At 39.5% G+C, this 18997-nt stretch overlaps 1 protein-coding gene across 2 annotated transcripts in view; it reads right to left on the bottom strand.

Moving 5' to 3' along the window:
* The window catches only part of tp53i11b (tumor protein p53 inducible protein 11b), a 41384-nt gene that overhangs the window by 7869 nt on the left and 14518 nt on the right, over window positions 1-18997 (bottom strand). For both annotated transcript variants that reach the window (XM_030054234.1, XM_030054233.1), the window contains one exon: window positions 8375-8514. In XM_030054234.1, the coding sequence (XP_029910094.1) occupies window positions 8375-8503 (129 nt within the window). In that variant the 5' untranslated portion in view covers window positions 8504-8514. The remainder of the gene's footprint in view (window positions 1-8374; window positions 8515-18997) is intronic.

Genomic DNA, 18997 nt, shown 5'->3' with positions numbered 1-18997 from the left:
GACAGATGGTGGTCAAATTGTTTACTGTGAAGTAACATTGTTTTTGATCAAATATATGTTTTTTTTTTTTTTTGTCTGTTCATTGCAGACAAAGTTGGTCACACCAGTGAATGGTGCTCCATGTTTATAGGCATTGAAATTACTTAACCTCTTTCTGGTCTTGTGGAGAAACATTTTATTTTTCAGGCTGGTATATGTCAAATGGGATGGGCAACGTCGTTTGCTACATTACTTAAAAGCTTACCATCAATACTGTCAGTGCCTGTTTGTTTACTTTCTTTGACAGACAAGAATAGTTTTTCCACTTCCCCCACTTACTTCATGAAATTCAAACAAGGTTTATCCATCATAATTAGACTTTTTTTTTATTATCATTATTTTGAGAGCCGATGACTAATTCCTCCCTGCTTTCGGCATGCCAAGCCTCAGTTTACTTCCTTTGCCAATGAATTATTTGTTTAAATGTCTGGGGCTGTCAAGAGGTTTTCACTGATTCAGCCATTAGAGTCATTTGAAGATGGACAAGGATTTCTAATTATAAAGTTGTTCAAGAATTTTATTCCATCATTTTTTAAATTGCAGAATTTATTTTTGGTTACATTTAGTTGTATATTTTATCAAATTATAATACTTTGACCTATCTGCTTAACAGCCAGATTTGTATGCTGTTTCCTTAGCCTCATCCATTTATGAATTGGCACATGTTTATCAATTATTTGCAAAAATAAGATTTCAGCATATCATCTGATTCTGCTTCAATATACACATATGACTGTGAAACACTTCTTTTGAATTTTATGACCTTTTATACACCTTTTTCTTGTAATTACTATATTGTGATCACTGAAATGTATGAGAGCTGATATAGATGTTGCTTTACAGTTGAACTTAGCTGCAATAAATAAAATCAATCCATGAGGATGTTGCTGGCCCACAGTATTGGTACTGAAGTTATTACCTGCATAATATTGCATGCATTAGTGACTGTAATGAGCTTTTTTTAATTTTTTTTTTTTAAATTACAATTAAATTAGCATCCACATTTTCAGAGGGGACTATTTATGAATTAACATCAAAAACACTGAACAGCATTTTCATTGGTGTTCAAATATTTGATCAAACTCCACCAAGTTGAGCTTGGTGGAGTTTTGCATCAACTCAGTAATACTGGTTTTAGAAAAGGCACAACCATAACAATGACTCAGTTCCACAACTCAGAAATAGCCAAAATATGGATGTTATTTAAGACCAGATGTCAGCTAATTAATCTAGTTTATTCCTTAGGCTGCAATTGTTCAGATGAGCAATCTTTAACCTTTCCTTGGTAATTTGACATGACACATGACATGACTGAAGAAAAGTTTAAATCAGAATGCAAAAGTACATGCAGGCTTGGAAATGTGTGTGTGTGTGTGTGTGTGTGTGTGTGTGTGTGTGTGTGTGTGTGTGTGTGTGTGTGTGTGTGTGTGTGTGTGTGTGTGTGTGTGTGTGTGTACATCACTACAACACTCATTATGGCAAGCAGGGTGGATGATGAGTTTGTTGTATCTTATGCAAAGAATTTCTCTCCTTTTTCTGGCAGCATTCATCTCAGGCCTCTTCAGTCTAATAGCATTCACGTACTTGACATTTATGAATATGTTGATATATTGAGGTTTTTTTTCTTTTCTTGTGACTGTTTTTCTATCCTTGAACCTGATAAACTTGACCATTATTTGCCAAGGCCTGCAAGAGGTGCATCAGGAAGTGCTGGACAGTTTCCTAGAGTGATGAGCTCTTCCCAGTTCCATTTAATCTTGGTCAAGCCCCAGCATCTCTGGACAGTCTCAGAACTTTTTCCTCTGACTCTGCCCAGTTCTCATTTTCTGATTCTGTTATGCCAGCAGTGACAATATTGTGGTGCCTGGACTGTCCCACTAATCTAATTTTGAGTCAATTGTGATTAGGGACTCAGCTAGTCGATGTATGTCAGACTCAAACAATTTGCAGTCAGACTGAGAGTAAAAGATTTCTGATGATCCGCTAACTTACTACTTGGGCTTGTGACACATGATCTACACTGTTATCTTCCCTCTTGATAGAAATTCTGATAATCAACACTAGCAAAAGCAGATAACACACAGCATCCCAAACCAAGCCAGAGAATTATTTATCTACTTATTTATTTATTTATTTTACCATAAATTACCGTCACCATTTGCATTAAGCTTGGATATTTTAGCTGTAAAAGACCAGATTAGTGGCAACTTCCTTGCCTCAGCTCATCAAGCAATTTAAAATGTATGCCCATTCAAAAAAAAAAAAAAAAAAAAAAAAAAAAAAAGGATAAAAATTTCTAAGAGCAGCATGCCAGATTAGGAGAACAGTTAACAGGAAGGTCTTCCAGGGACCTCAAGATTGATAAGCAACGACCAGCTATTTAACAGGAAACAACAATGTTACTACATAATATCCAAAACCCATGCTACACAATATGCTTAATGTATCATCCTGAAAGTGCATCTTTGCAAATGCATTTCTTAAGTTTTTAAGTGCATTTTGTCAATGTTATGGTAGAAACTGCTGGTAGGAAGGACCACTGACTAATTGTCCCAGTCTGTCCCTGCACACTGTCACTCTCCAGCAGATTGCAACAATAGAGTATAGTTAACTGTCATGAAATTCATGAAACCACTGTCATACAGCAAAAAACACTGTAGAGCACCACACTGATAATATATATTCTCACCAAATTTCGTTGTTGTGCACATGCAACGACAATAAAGCCATTCCATCCCAGCATTTTGCCTTGATAACATCTGCAGGGTTCAGTATCACTTATCACAGATGTTAGAGTAACGGAATGCCCACGATTGGCCTGATTTTCTAAATCAGTTCCTACCGTTTGGTATATTCCTGATATATCCAGATGATTCTTTTACAAACACACATAACCCTGCAGCCTTATTTTCAGACCACCCAAATCTACCATGTGTCTCCACTTCCTTGCAGTCTGATCTCACCAGCTGTGCAGATATTTAGCTACAACTCTGAGGCTCAGTATGCCCACTGTGATGCCATATCTAGATTGCCACAGCACACAAATAAAGAGAAAGTAGCCATTTTGAAGACTTCAGGCTCAAAAGCGGGGGTATACCCTTGAGTTATAAATCAGAAGATATTTTTTTCTGCCACTGCAATTCAATTATATTAAGATCAAGCTAAATGCGTGTTATTGCTGCACAATGATTTCCTCTAGCCTTGTTCAGTGCCATATCAGCCGCAGCAGGAGACAAAAAAATCCTGTGGGGCGAACATAGCACAAAAGTGCCAACTAGTTGTTGAGCTCTGAACCAATTTTAAATGTAATAATGAAGTCAAATAATGTTGTGCCATACTGAACAAGAATCAAATTGAGAGATTTAAAAGGTAATGTTCTACACAGTGACTATAATAAGTTCCTCACACGCAGAGAAATAGCTTAAGAGTTAACAAAATGAACAATGTACAAAATATTAAGAACAACAACCTGATATTCACTTGCAGCACCTTAAGCACAATCTACATTTCAGTGGTCTTAATGTTTAAAACTCCTTTGTCTAACTTGCTAGTTTCTTCTCCTTATCTATATTTACTTTGTGATCGGTTTATATTTAGTGTGGAAAATCAAGACTTTTAACCTTGATTCGCCTCATTAGTATACTTTATGAAGAGAATATTTTGTTCCTCCAGTGTATATTTCAGTTATAGGAAAAAAAGATGAGTGGCGAGCACTGATGCATGTGAGGCTCAGACCTTTTGGTAAAACTTAGTTTTATTCCCAAGACACATGAGACACAAATAAATAAGCTGCCCGAGAGAAACTGCAAATAGGAAAAGTGGAATAAATAAACTTAGTGTTCTGCATGAACTTGATACTAACAGACAAAGCAATCTCAACCGCTGGCAGGCTGAAATCCTTCATCCAAAGCCTTCACTTCTTATCATTCCCCCATAGCATCAACAATCCATCTTCATCATTAAACACCTCATCCCTCAAGAACGCTTCTTGTGTTGCATCCCCAGAATCGCTGAAACTAAGACACTGAAGCATGAAAACCACTAAGGCAGGGAGACAGATTCATTTTCTGGCTGGCAGTGTTTAGAGAGAAGTCGCCATCAGTTGCAAAGTAGTTTTCTGCATGAGGAGCCCATGAAATGTCGGAGTGAATGAAATGGAATGATTCATTTGATATCAAGACTAGGGGTTTTGCCTTTTGCTATTTTTCACCCAGTAAATGCTATAATGCTCTTCTGGAAACCTTTCAAAAATCTATCTAATTGCTCCATCAGATCATGTCATGAGAACAAAACAGAGTTTAAGGTCTAAGTAATTATAAATTGTCACTATAATGATGGGATCCATTTGCAGTGCAAAAGACAAAATGATTGACTGTTGAATGTGGCCTTCTTTTCCATAATTCATTCATTGTCTTGTACTATAAACAGAAAAGCTCGACAGGAAACAGTGCACTGTGGCTTTTAGTTTGTCACAACATGTCCTCAAACAACCTCACAATTATTTAAATTTTGGCTGTAAACAGTCAGACTCTGAATAAGCTCAGCTTTTACTGTATACCCTATTAACTCCCAGAGGACAGAATATTCTCACTTGTTCCCTTTCATATTTATTATGTGAATATGCCAGACGCATCATGAAAGACTGTCCAGACACACTGACTTGTTTCAGCATGAAAAACTACTTCAGCTGTCCAGTGTGGTGTGAGTGTTTGTAGCTGTGAGAGCATCAGGTTGCTAGACTGTATTGCTGGGTAGGAGACTGCATGATGACTCTTTCCTCCCCAACATGAACACAAAGGTTCGATATACATGTGTGCACTCACATTTTGCAGCAACATATGCACACACAGATACAGAGAACCATAAACACGTAATACCAAGGCTAAGGCAAAACGGCCTAGGTTCAACTCTTTGCTGCATGTCATCCCCTCTCTCTGCCCTGTTTTTCCTGTCTCTCTTCGCTGTAGCTATCTAACAAAGCAGAAACGCCCAAAAATGTGAGAGACTGGAAAAATCTAAATTGTCTAAACTGAAAAAGCATGCTAAAAATAATCTGTGTGATCTGGACTCTTTTTTTCAGACTTGCGAATATTTCACTGATGTTATCTGAGCGTCTTAAACATATCCTTTTGCCAATGGCTGCAGTTAGCTTTGATCTCATAGCAGAACCCTTCAGAAATGACTCCCTTTGGTGTGCACTCCTAAAGCACTTTCAGATGGAGAGCTACAAACTAGCCCTATTAAAATTGCTCCTTGCTCGGGGGCTGTTGTGCCATTTCATGAATCTGTCGCGGTTTGTCCATGTCCCTTTTGTGGCAGTTGTGATGACGTGACCGTGTGAATCAGGCTTCCTGTGCCATGGTTTTAGGGTGCTGTTTTTGACGAAAATACATAAATATTCATATCTGGCATGAGAAACATTCAGTGAGAACCAAGTCACAACTGATGGCACAGGGCTGGCTTGGAGTGGAATGCAAAGGACGGGAGCTAGGGACAGAGGGAGAAACAGGAAAAGGAAGAAATACACAATGCTGTTTGTGGAGCGCCGCTTAATCACAGCTGTTATTGCGTGGCTCTGTCATCAATCATTCAGCCAGCCATGCTAGGCAAACAAAAGGCAACTTTCAGCGTGAATAATGTTCAGGAGAAATAAGCTCCATTTCCCACAGACCTCAAATTGTATTCTGTCATTTTACTATTTTCTCCATCTGCTGGTTGCTGTCAGATTAAGATGATCATGATCAGCGCCTCATTGCATGTGGCTTCATGTCTAAACACACAGAACAGCATGTCTTATTTATGAAGGTATAATTGCATGCTGTAAGGTCTGGCTTCTTGCTGTGTTATTTTGGCTCCAAAGTACCAATGGGTTTGTTTGTGAGAGCGGTGCAAGTGGCAAGAGGATCAATATCCCCAGCAGAAGGGATGTAAAAATAATTAATACTTAGTACCAGGTCAATGCCAACATTTTTTAAATAATACCAACACAGGTGTTTTGAATAACAGCAGTGTCGACACAACTTGATCCCTCACTCAGTACCTCAGTGTTGTTATTTCTAAGGTAGCCTGTACTGTCTGTTTAAATGCTGAAACACTGAAAGCTGCTGTCATGCTTTAAGGACTGTAGATAAAAATGGACAATATCAGTCCATTGTATATACTGTTACAGCAGGACATTTCATACAGTTCCTCTAGCCTGAAATTAGCATTTTGCTGGCCTGCCTTGTTTTCTACTTGAAGGCTGTAGGCCAATGCTGCCTTTGTAACTCAGCGTTCTTAATCTCATGTTGTATAGATGTTAGGCACTCAAAACACAAAATTTCTGTTTTCTTGATTTTGCATGTTTAGCAAATCTAAAAAAAATGTATATACTTCAGGCTTCTGCTGATATTTGCCTAAACAAGCAGTCCTACTTTAAAACTACAATATAAAAATGAACTTTCAGAGACTTCAAACTTTCCTCACACAGCCATACTAAAGCCATCCACATTAGTTTTCCTAAAAACAGCAGCACTGTTGTGCTCTGATGACTTGAAATTGGAGTGAAACAGTTTCTTCACCAGAAAAGGTCCCCAGGGAAACATTTGTTTTATGAATTATTAGTTCTGTGGTTTATGAATGATGATGGCTTTGGTAGCCACAGATGCAAAGCATTGTAGGGTGGGTGTTTCAAACAAAAATTCTAATTTGAAAATCGAGGGATTTTGATCATATGCTGTGAAATTTTTAGTATGCCTGCATGATTTGCAAAATGGTTTGTTGCAATGTAAAATGCTGGGAAACTGTAGTAAATGGGCCATACATTCCAAATCACTGGTATAAGTTTTTCAATTGTTTTTGCCATAGTATCGCACCACATATTAAAAATCACATATAGTGAGATGTCTAGGTGGCACAGTCGTGTTCTCTCCCACAAAGAAACGGGAGCAGTAACTGTCTTGTTGTCTCTAGGCAGTGAAAGAGGCAGGAAGGCAGACAGGCAGCAGGCTGGAAGAGCACTTCCCTCCTTTGTTTACAGGGACCACAGGGACCAAGTCAACTGTTTCCCCTCCAAACCAACTCCTGCTATGCAGCTAACCTTACTGCGAGATCCCATGGGCCTCTTTACCACAAACACTTGTGGCAAGGATGACTGAAACATCTCCAGAATAACGACGCACTGTAGCTGAACAAGACAACAATTACACTGTGAGAGAAGCAATTTAATTTCTCAAATAGGCTCAGCATCACATTTAAATAGAGAATAAAGCTCTCTTCAAAACAGCATGTACAGCAGATTACATTAAGCAGACATAGGCCACTGTGTTACCTGGCATGGATTTCTGCTGGATCACTATGTAGTAATCTACTAATTATAGTTAGTATCTAACCTCAAGTAGCAGACTGTTTATTTCATCCCCAAAGCTAAAGATTTGTTTATTTTATCCCTTCAGAATATGTATCTTGTGGCTGCATCAGTAAGCTCCAGTGTCAAAGGGAGTAAACACAGGGATCTGAGCAGCAGATGTCTGGGCTGTCCCCGTGTTAAAACACTGAGAGAGAAAGCAAACACTCAGGAGGTCTGAGGAAAGAGGGCTGACATCTCATCACAAGCTAGCTGCCACCACCGTATGTCTGCTCCCTTCTGTTCTGCTCTCTTCTCCCACTTGCCTAATGAATATTTCAGTCAGGAACAGCCTGCCCTGTCTGCTCATTCTAATGCAACCTGATTAAAAAAAAAATAATAAAAAAAAATAAGCATCTTGTCATTTTGAGTTCTGTGATAGAGGCCAAGAAATATTTGTCTGTTTGCCATTGCACATGAATGCGACATATGTTTTTGTGTTGTGGCCATGCGCATGGGCACTATAGTATCAGTATGCACACCACTGTCCATGTGCGTGTGTATCTGCATGTAAGGTGGGGACAGAATATGAGGACTGTAAGAATTGAGGACTCTCCCAAGGGACCGAGGCACATCTCAGTGGAGATGCTGGAGCTCATGTGATTACGTGATCTAGATTCGCTGAAGCATGAGAAGCAAATGCACACAATGGGACGCCATCAAAATAATGAGCCAATTAGCAGCCTATTGTGACTTTTAAAAGCAATCCACAGCTCTTCTCAGTGTTAATGAATGCATCTGTTGAAGGGCATCAAATTTGCCTATGCCCTATTGTTATAGCATTCATTTGATTGATGAATTTTTCACATAGTATAAATACGTGAATAATATAACAATAACCATGGTTATCTGGGAGTGATTAGATGTTTGCTGATCAAGTGGTTTTTGCCTTTGTTGATGCCCATAATCAATTAAAAATGAATAGTATATGCTCATGTGAAAGAATCTAACCTTTGAGCGGTGCACTTCACCATCATCATCCTCGCCCCCAACTCCCAAAACCTTCCGGGTCTTCAGACGGCTGATCAGGTCCGTCTGGCTGTGCTTCTTCATCAGGGGAGGGTGGGGTTTACATGCCATGGTATACACACCTGAGAAAGAGGAGGAGAGCGAGGAAGGTATGAACATGTGCATGTGTGTGCAGGCAAGGCATAAAGTAAGGAAAGGGCAAGTAATCAGGGGGTCCACAGTTAAATTTAATGCTTAATTAGACCTTTTGAAGACAAATGTTAATGAATTTTAAGATTGAATCTCATTAAGATAAGCACCACTGGTAAGTATAAAGCTAAGAGCTGCATATTTGGCCCTGTGGTAGTGATGTGGTCGGTAATACGGGTTCTATGATTCTATTATTGAACAGCTCATACTGTTTCCAAATGGAAATAGTATGAGTAATATAATCAACAGTACTGGTCATAAAGCCACCCTTAGATTTCTCAGTGAAAGCAAGGTATCAAGTGAGTTGCGTTAATCTACCATAGGCATGTGCGCAACAGGTGAATGGAGCAGGTAAGTAGAAAGGCAGTATCAGGTTCAGAGGTGGGTTTTTAGAGATTTATAACATTGGGAATGTTACCTGATCAAGAGGAATTTGACAAATTCTGACAGAAAAGACATGACTAGATAAATGAAACTAGAAAAATGGTGAAATTAAAAGCAAATAATTTTACAGACCTATCGATAGCGATGGTAGTAGGGAGAGTGAATCAGTTTGAGAGGGAAGAAGAAGAACAAAAAAGTTCAAGTTGTGATACTTTTTAAAGATATCTTACAGAAATAGAAGCGGAGGTTTGACAATTGTACCACTGTCTGAAGCAGACACTTCCCTACAGCAGTGAGGGAAAGATATCTATGAACCTACAACCCCCCCTCCCCCGAACACTTAACTTATGCAACACATTTATATAACAGGGGTCTAGTTAATGCACGCCACAGCAACCAATAAAAACCCTCCTCTCCAGTCAGTATGGAAGCTGGAGCCAGATGTCCTCTAGGTCTGCCTACTGGCCAATAGATGCAGGTGTCTGTTCAAAAAGCCAATGGATTTGATAGTGACACAGACTATTGCATTACATACACGCGCACACACACACATAAATGGAGCTGGGCTCTCTGAAGACACAGGGTCTCAATATCTATCTCGATCAAGTGTCAACATGAGATATGCAGACTCAGTAACCTGAAGTGGTTATCATGTGTGCCATGGCAGCTACAACACTCTATCCTAACCCTGACTACAGACACATTTGTGTGGTGCTCGAAATTAGCAGTACTTCCTGCCAACAATGCTCTAAACTTTTAACTTGCAGCATTGTTGCTTCATCATCAAGCCTGTTTTTGTCTGAAATATGGACAAAATGAATGTCACAATAATCAAGACATCATTTCAATGCTGATTTACAGGTGCTACAATCCACAAGTATTTCCAGTATCACATATCATCAAATTGATGCTCACTGCATTTAACCATATTGTAATATGGCGCATAACAGCATGGTAAAACTCATAACATTCAAAACTTTTTACCATTAAACAACAGAATTGTGTAGCATATAACTCAAAATCCTTATTTCATTGCCATTTAATTCAAATAAGAATAAATAACTAAATACTGAACTGAATTATTGATCAACAAAAACTGTGAAATTTAATATGTCTGTAAACAAAACCAACAAAGGTGTGATTCCTACCTTGTACTATACCTATTATGATGTAGATTCCCAGTATCCATAAAATGACTAAAACTGTTGGGTTTTTCTGTGGTTAAAATCACAGCCCACTATCAACTTCTATAATTCATGAGACATTTAAACCTGAAGCCTTTTAACTGGTCAGTGAGCCAACTTTAAAGATTGCAAATGACAAACCCTTACATGTAGAGTAACTGTACTGCCTGTGTGTGTGTGCATAATTGGTAGTGATAGTAGGACACACTGCGGCGGTCCTATCAATCGCTGATAATGAATAGAGCCTGTGGACGCAATGGGAACAAACAACAGTCAAATCAAGAGATAGCAGCACTTAGTCAGTGATGTGGGCACCACTCCATCACCCAGTTGGGGGCAAACAAGCGTTCACATGCACACATACACAATGGGACGGCATGTCTAACAATTGATGGTTACTCCACAGGGCAGTTCTCTAGAGGAGTAAAACAAGAGCAATTACTGAACTATGAAGGCAGCACCTCTTAACATCCAGCTTTGTCTACAGGAAAGGACAAAAAAGAAAAAGAAAAGGAAAAAAGATTACTGCTACTGGGAAAAAACACACACAAACACACACATACAAAATGTTTTTTTCTATCAAGGCAATTAAATGGAAAGTGTATCAAGCCACTCAGAGGCACAAAGGCAAGCATGAAGGAAAAATACAGAGAATAATGCTCTTGGTTTTCCTATGGAGGCCAAATTGCCCAGCTGGGCTGCATTAGAGAGCAGAAGGCAGATAAATATAGATAGATATCCATAAAAGGGTTATCTGTGCGTACATACATACATGCAAACATACATAGAAGCAGCTGTGTTAACACTCTTGCCTAGCCTGGAGTCCTTTAACGTCCAAAATGGAGATGGGCAGGAAACGAAGCCTTCAGAATAAAGTGCATTCCAGCCTATGACATACATAGTAAACAGTTTTTTACATTTTTCTGTAAATATGGCTTGCACACATAGTATTTGCAGAGGTCACTCAAGGTCACATAGCATGTGTTGAGGCCTCTGTTGCCAAATATACTATAGACTCCTACACAGCCACTGAGGCACCTGGCTTCCCTATTGTTTAACTATCAGGAGGAAAATGCACAGTACAAGGAAAGGAGAGAGAAAAGAAAAGGTGCTGATGTAGGCAATCTCATTCCTATAGCCTGTGAGAATGGCAATGCTATGGGGATGGTGGGCCACAACAATGCATCCCTACTCTCAATTAGTGTTAGACCAATTGATCAATTACCATTATATCACACTGATACATGCCTGTTTTTGAACATCAGATATCTGCATGTCCATGTCTTCACTCTCCAACATGACTGAAGTCATTCACTCTTTCATTAAAAAGATTTTCAATATTGTTTGAAATTATCTCATCTTTTAAGCTGCATTCGCAATATGCTGTTAATTTTGTTTAGTCAAACATTTCATTGAGAGATTTATTATCGTAACAGCTTTCTTGTTTATTTCTTTTGCATGGTAATTTTCAAATTTGAAAGGTATTGCATTGGCACAAGGTATCAGCTATTGGCAGCTTCTGTTTAAAAAAAAAAAAAAAAAAAAAATTGGCTGAACCCTACTCACAACCCTTTGCTCATTCCATGTAGAACAGTGAGTAATCTACTACCTCTCCATTCACAGAAAATTAAACACAAAGTGAATCATCTTTGCAGCTTTTATCACCACACAGTGAAACTTGTTTTGGGGAGTAAACAAAACCACATAGATATGAGATACAAAAAAAAAAAAAAAAAACTCCCTTGACAGGACACAAAACTCACTTGCTATTCCTCTCCTACAGCATGCACGGTTTAACATTTGCTCTGGCGCCATGACCCCATCAGACTCAGTGATGGAGCAGCAAATGAGACGTGCCTCACTACATGTCTTGGTAATCTACACATTTCTCCCAAATGCTGAAATACCCTTGCATGTCTCTTCCCCAGACTCTCCCCACCAGTGCTCTTCCACTTGCCACCGTAATGCTGATGCAGTTGCCTAGCAACTGCCAATGGAGCAGAGGTTTCTTTCTTATTGAAACTACCCTTGATGATGAGATCTTTCCTGAGAGCCACTGGCGGCTCTTTTGCTGTCCTCCTTGATGACAGAGGTGATGGTTTAAGTTAAATCAAAAGATGTTGATCCATGACGTGTCTGCTGGAGTTGAGACATGTCCTCCTAATGAGTGGCTCTTGTCAGAGCATAAAAGGCTTAGAGAGGAATATAGTTACTGTCTCAAGGTGAAAAGCAGGCAGGATTGGTAAAGTTACTGTCTACTTGATACCCGTGTTAATTTTGACAGGGATTTTCATTTTAGTTTTAGTCATTCTCAGAGATTTAAAAGTGACTGTTCTTACATTTTATCAATTTAGTATCCATATACTTTTGGTCAATATTTAGTTAACAAAAGCTACAAGACTTCTACTATAAGAAGAACTGTAAGAATTATACTTTTTGTTTTAATCAAATCTTAGTAATGTTTTATGCTGTACTTTTTGTTTAAATTAATTCATCAAGTTTGTTGTTTTCTTCCTCCTAATTTGAATCAGCATGGATTCTCTCTTACAACCACAACATGCTGTTTTGCCGTATACGTGGCTCATAGATGAAATGTGTCCAGATATAAGTCTCTTCTCTTTCTTCAGACATACAGACCCTCTGCTCTGCCATTTGCAGTCTGCGCTAACAAGAGTAGCAGTTCAATAGGAGGTACACACATCCAGACAATGCAGCAGGTGCATGAGAGGCAGACACATCTAACTAGGCACAGAGAAGAACCCACACACTGCTCTATCCTCTCATAAGAGTAGCCCCACTCTGTGGAGTCTGAAAGGGAACTAGTGGAGAGCGTACTGTAGCTCCGGTCAGAAACAGCGCTTTCATTGGGTGATGGGCAAGACATGGGCTAGATCAGAACAAGGTAGGGTTTGTGTCAAACAGTGAATTACTGAGATGACTGGAGGGGATGAATAGCGAGAGAAGCTGCTGCTGGGCACTGACAGATGAGCACTGGCTTCTTTTACTGTACACCCGAGGTTAAAACTCCAGCACAAGCAGAATAGGTGAATATATATGTGTTGGGCCTGGTGCTGTCTGTAAGAGTAGTTTGGGAAAATAAAATTAGAGCACTTGTTTGGGATGACATAGAGCCCTACTGACACTATCATACCGTCTGTTTCTAGTTTTAATTTTAATGAGACCTTAAAACACCCAAAAAACCCACTGAAATTTTATTTTTCCAATGCACCTACAGTACAGTACCTTACATGATAACAATAATGTTGCTGGAAATGGCAGGATTCAGCGTCTTGCTCAAGAACATTGTAGCAGGGTGGACTAAACCAAGCTCTTCTAGCTGAAATGTTGTCTGAATACATCCTACACTGCTTAAGGCAATTTTGTTTTAAAGCATGCTATGGTACATTTCCTGTGTTTATAAAGGTGTGTTATTATGTGTGAATGTGGGTTGGAGCCCCTTTTAGGTACAAATTACAGTAGGTGCATCAGTGTTTTGATGCCAAGGTGTAAATGGGTGAGCTGTGTAGTGTATGCTAAAAACACAAGCAATGCACATTTTTTACCATGCCTGCCTCCATGGAAAGGTTTTCCTGAAATGAAATAAATTAAAAGACATGTGTTGTGTAGAGTATGTCACCAACTTGAACACTGCTGTGAACAGGGAAATGGAAATTCAACAGATTTCTAAGACGCACTGCCATGTTGAGGACCTCTGATGCTTTGCCAGCATCCAAAAATACCTCCAGAACATATCTCTATTCAGCAGGATGAGAAACAGACAATGAAACAATCATTATTCAGGACGGAAATTCTATGAGACGTTTTTAGTTAAAAAAAAAAAAAAAAAAAATGGTATTACCCATGTGGGGAAAATGTTGTTTGCCATTTCAAAGAGTTGACTGGAAAAAAAATCAATTTTAGAACATCCTGATAAAAACACTAAGACAACAGATTTCGATGACATATGAAGGCATATGTTTTTATTTGCTATAGAGAGCTCTTGTGCAGAAACAACAAATACGACTCCATCTAAAAAAGGCACATACTCAGATTCCTTCCAGAATTACATTCATGGTAGTGACACATGATGCATGTAACATGTCATGCAGTGATAAGAACGGGGTGTATCAGCTATAGGCCTTAAAAAAGCAGGCCTGGAAAAGCCTGCTATTGATGCAGCCTGAAAAGATAGTTCCTTTTTACCTTCTTAAACTGAGCATGTCTTGGCAGGATGTCAATGCATTTACCTCACTGTGGCCTACAAAAACACGGGGAACAGAGTCTTACCACAGCAGAACATGTGAATATGGATTACGAAAGTAGGACGGGAAGAGGGCAGGTTTGTTCACCTAGGTTGAAGAATAAATCAAAACCTGATAGCCTCCGTGCCAGCGTTAATGTCATCAGGAGTAAAAAACAGTCCGCTCTCTGTTCTGTCCCAGGAGTTTTGAGATAGAGAAACATGCTCTCAAAATCAAAAGCTGCTAAATATAGAAGGATGATGGAAAAGGTGTGACCTCCCTCAGCGATCTCTAATCGGTAAAGTGGTACTCTGTGCAGTAAAAACAATTGTGTCATATTACCAGAGCATTACATGTGGGTGTGGAGTAATACCAGGCAGCGCCATAGCAGCAGAATGGGCACAAAATGACACCTCCGCACAACAGACTCTAGACACAAGCACTAAAAGTTTATCTTCAACAAAATGTCTGCCTTCATTGCCCACTCTGAATGATTTACTGAGCTTAGTAAATGCATTACTTGTCAGCGTTAGTGTTAACTGCATGGATTTCTCACTGCCCGGCTGAAGACTGGGGCTTTTCACCGCAGTGGACGTTAAAAGCAGAAGACAGGAAAATTCAGTATCCCATGTCCTCATGGAATTAGAGCAGGCGAGCTAGAGCCTTATTGGATTCCAGATGTCCAAACAGTGTTAGGAGTTGTCTGCTTTGTGCTCCTGGAGCTACAAAACAAATTACAGGGAGCTGTGGGCTGGAATCTGGAGATGTGGAGAGCTACTTGCTATTTCACTCAGGGTCTACAGTCAACATTTTTGCACACAATGCATTGTCACGGCCAATTACTGATGAATCATTTGTCTCTTTCATGTTTTGCCCAGTTCAGTAATTGCCATCAGCCATGCAGAGTCAAATACTTCCAAGTCATCTAAGCTTAGATAGGTGATTTTATGTAACCAACAGCTAGTATGAAGAGTAGCATCAACTTTGTATTTAACTATTCGCAATCCTCTCTCCACCATTCCAAGAGTAGACCTATACATCAAAGGAATGCTGAGGCCAGCCTAGAACAAACTTTGCTAAGCTCTTTGCCTGCAGGCTAATAACTAAGCTAAACCAACAGTGGTGTCATTTGTCACATTTCTTATTATAGTTTCTTTTTGTGCATCCTGAAGAAGGCAGTATGAGCCTGAACGCTCACCTTTAAAAAAAAAAAAAAAAATTTTGCATCAGAGTTACAAGTGTCAGGCTTCCCTCTCCTTCTTCTTTTTGCCTCAGAACATGTCCTTTTCAACTTGGTGCCACCACTTGCCTTGGTTGTTGTGGGTCTCTCGTTTCATGGACTCTGCCATAGTGAGTTTTCAGGAATGGGAGGGGGTAGAGTGCTTCTTCTAAGAGGAAACAGTGGGAGGAGCTTGAGCCCAACACAGAGTTTGGCAACAAACATTAAAGAGGAAGAGAAAAGGGCTGAGAACGGTAACACAGACAGTGCTGGTTTCTATCATTACGTCTAAAAAGGTCTCTACAAGGCAGACAATAGTTTCAGGATTGTTAGTTCAGTCTGAAATCTAAAATCTGTAGGTTTAAAACATGGGTTAGCACTTGGGGTCAGATCATCTTGTGGGTGGATCCTTTGGGTTTGGGAGGTAAAGGGCAAGAAGACAAGTAAAATCAGACTGATGACCCTCCGCTCTTCTTGATATCACCTACAGCAGTCATTTACCTTTCTGCCCTTTTGCCAATGGTGGCAAAAGGGCAGAGAAAACATGAGAAAACACAAAGCAGTGCTTATGACAGCTGGTTATAAACAAAGCACAATGGAAAAGGCAGCAAATTCCCATTATGAGTCAGACCAGGCCACCACTGCATATATAACAGCGCAGAGCAGATCTGCGCACAGAGTTGGTCTGTGGAGAGAACTGGTCCCTCAGCTGCCATCATCGAGTTATTGTGCTAAGCAAAATAGATTAATACTAGCCTATTAAATCATCTGGGGCTAGTTACCATCGAGTGAGCCTGACCTAATGAATTTTGGGATTAGGGGTTTCCCTGTGTGATACTCAGTTTTTTCATTACAATATAGCAAGGGACTTCACCCGGTTGTTGGCTGATTTACTCCAATACAATTATGTAAGAATCTTCCAGTTCTAGCTGTATACAGAGTACACGGCAATTACATAAAAATAATAATAATAATAAAAACAGTCACAACAGCCATCGAGCGGCTGCTCAGATGTTGATTTCTTTCAGCAGATCTTTCACTAGGATATGCTTTTTAACAGTACACATTAGGACTGAACGATTAATCGAAGTTTTATCGAAATCGAAAACATTTTTTTTTAACCATATCGTTCAACCCTAGTATGTATCAGTTGCAAAATGCCAAAATAATGAATGATAATGACACAGCCATAAACGCTGTTGCTATCTACTGGTGCCATGAACTGAGATGTTAAAGGGCCCCAACGAGGTTTAAAGCAGGAATCTGCATTTGTGATCTCTGAACACTTGAGCTGGCTGTTCTATGAACTGTCGTGATGGTGGATGATGACTGAGCTCATAGTACAGCAGCCCAGCTCTGTCTGCCCCCCCACTACTGCTACTGCTTGAGAATAACTCAGCAGGACATTTTTTTTTCTCCGCTGATGATGAATTGAACATTTAAAATCTGGATTTTTCCATTTGCTCCTATTTTTTTATAAAAAAAAAAAAAAAAAAAAAAAAAAAAAAAAAGGGGGGGGGAGAGGAAATGCTGATTCTAGCTGGGCAAGTCCATTTTGAGAAATTATAATATTATGCCTCTTTGAGTGCAGTAGCATCATAATTTATATAAAATAGGCATCAAAAACAATCCTCAAATACAACAACATATCACTTTGTGTGTTTTCATGCAAATGCAATTACTTTGTCATGCGCATATTTAAAACTTTGCCATTTTCTCCAGACTTAATGTGTTGATATCCAAATTACATTGAAAATAGTAAAAAAAGACTAAAGACTAAAAAAGGAGTTTTAGTCATATTGACAGCATTCTGTGAATAACTTGCAAATCAGCTGCCGTTTTTACAAATCCTTCAGTAAAATACCAAGTACTTTAGTCATTCACCACAGTGAGACAGCTAAATGCACTCTTTGTATGACTTTCTACCCTGAGGGAAAAAGAGTGCTGGTGATATTTACGTTGCCGTATTGCTTTATGACATTTCCGTGGATATGTTAAAGAGGAAAAAAAATCAGTGTTCAAGTGTTCAGTGTTCAAGTGTTTGTTATATTCAAAATATACCACTTCATTATTCACCCATGGTGCCTCACCATACATTTTGAGATTTTGTAATTCCATTTACAGTCAAACAGAAAAACATTTTGCTGATCTTGTATTAATTATAGCATTAGTAAAAACAAAAGCAAATCTTTTACCAGGCGTGCATGTTCAGACAGACAAATTTATTTGTGGGGTATGGGATTTATTTATTTGTGGGGACCACACATTCTAAAACACTAATGTCCTGGAAACTACTTACTGACATGAACAAAAATGTTACTTTCACAAGATAAAAGACCCACAGTGAGCCACTGTAGTTTTAGTTGACGCAGACTGAGCTGTTGCGTTGTACAACAGCCTTCATCCAAAAAGATTGAACACAGTATACCATTTAATCCTGGCTAAGAAAGAGGGGTGGTCTGTTTGTCCATCTGTTACAAAAGCCAATGTGGGGCACTGGGTGGCGGGTGCCTCCAGTTGTTTGGGGTCACCGAGGCCTGTCTGTGATTGTCTGCCGTTTTCTCTCTCTCCGGAGCTGGCTTGCCGAGGCAGGCTCACTGTGAAGCCAGAACAGGAACAGCAGGGATGCGATGAGGTAAAGCAGAACTGACACTTTCTGCACACACGCAGCTGGGAGGTGAATCATCTCCTCCAAGGAGAAACCCGTCGGAGCACAGCAGGGATCTGGCACACACAGCCGAAGGAGAGCTCCCCACCTTTTAACGTACACACTGTCAGAGTTGACAGAGTACAAAGCTTCAAACCTCCATCTCCCCTGTACAGCGAGTCCTCAGACACTACAGTGAGCGACCAAACAGCATTTCTCTCAATGTGACGTCAATTAAAGCTGCTGGGAAGGTAGAATTAGGACAAGAGATGAGTTCTGCCACAATAAAAGCAAAGCCAAGAAATTATTATAACTTACATAATTATTATTATTATCAGAGCTGTTATGCATTGACTGGTACTTGGGGAATTGCTGATTTGCTTATCTCCGCAACTGCCAAATTATTACATTGTCACTATGATTTTAAGATATGGGGTAATTATAATTGAACAGTAGGGCAGGCGAAATATAGAAATAGATGATCTGTTTTCATTATGATAAGCCTAAACAAGGGTTTGACTGTTGAAGAGAGCTTGGAAATATATTGAAAAACATGAGAATATACAGAGACAGGGCTGCTGTAGTACGTAGATAATATATTACGTGCATGCTAATCAACTAGCAACTCCTCGCAGCTCTGAGAAATTGAGGGCCAGATGTCAAGTGCTTGTTGCCCAGGGTAACTGTTAGCCAAGTCTAATTACCTGATCTAAAGAGGCAGGCTTTAATGTCACATAAACG

The sequence above is a fragment of the Myripristis murdjan genome, chromosome 6, assembly GCF_902150065.1.
Source record: "Myripristis murdjan chromosome 6, fMyrMur1.1, whole genome shotgun sequence".
In the NCBI taxonomy this organism is placed as follows: Eukaryota; Metazoa; Chordata; class Actinopteri; order Holocentriformes; family Holocentridae; genus Myripristis; species Myripristis murdjan.
This window is presented reverse-complemented; position numbering and strand designations above follow the sequence as displayed.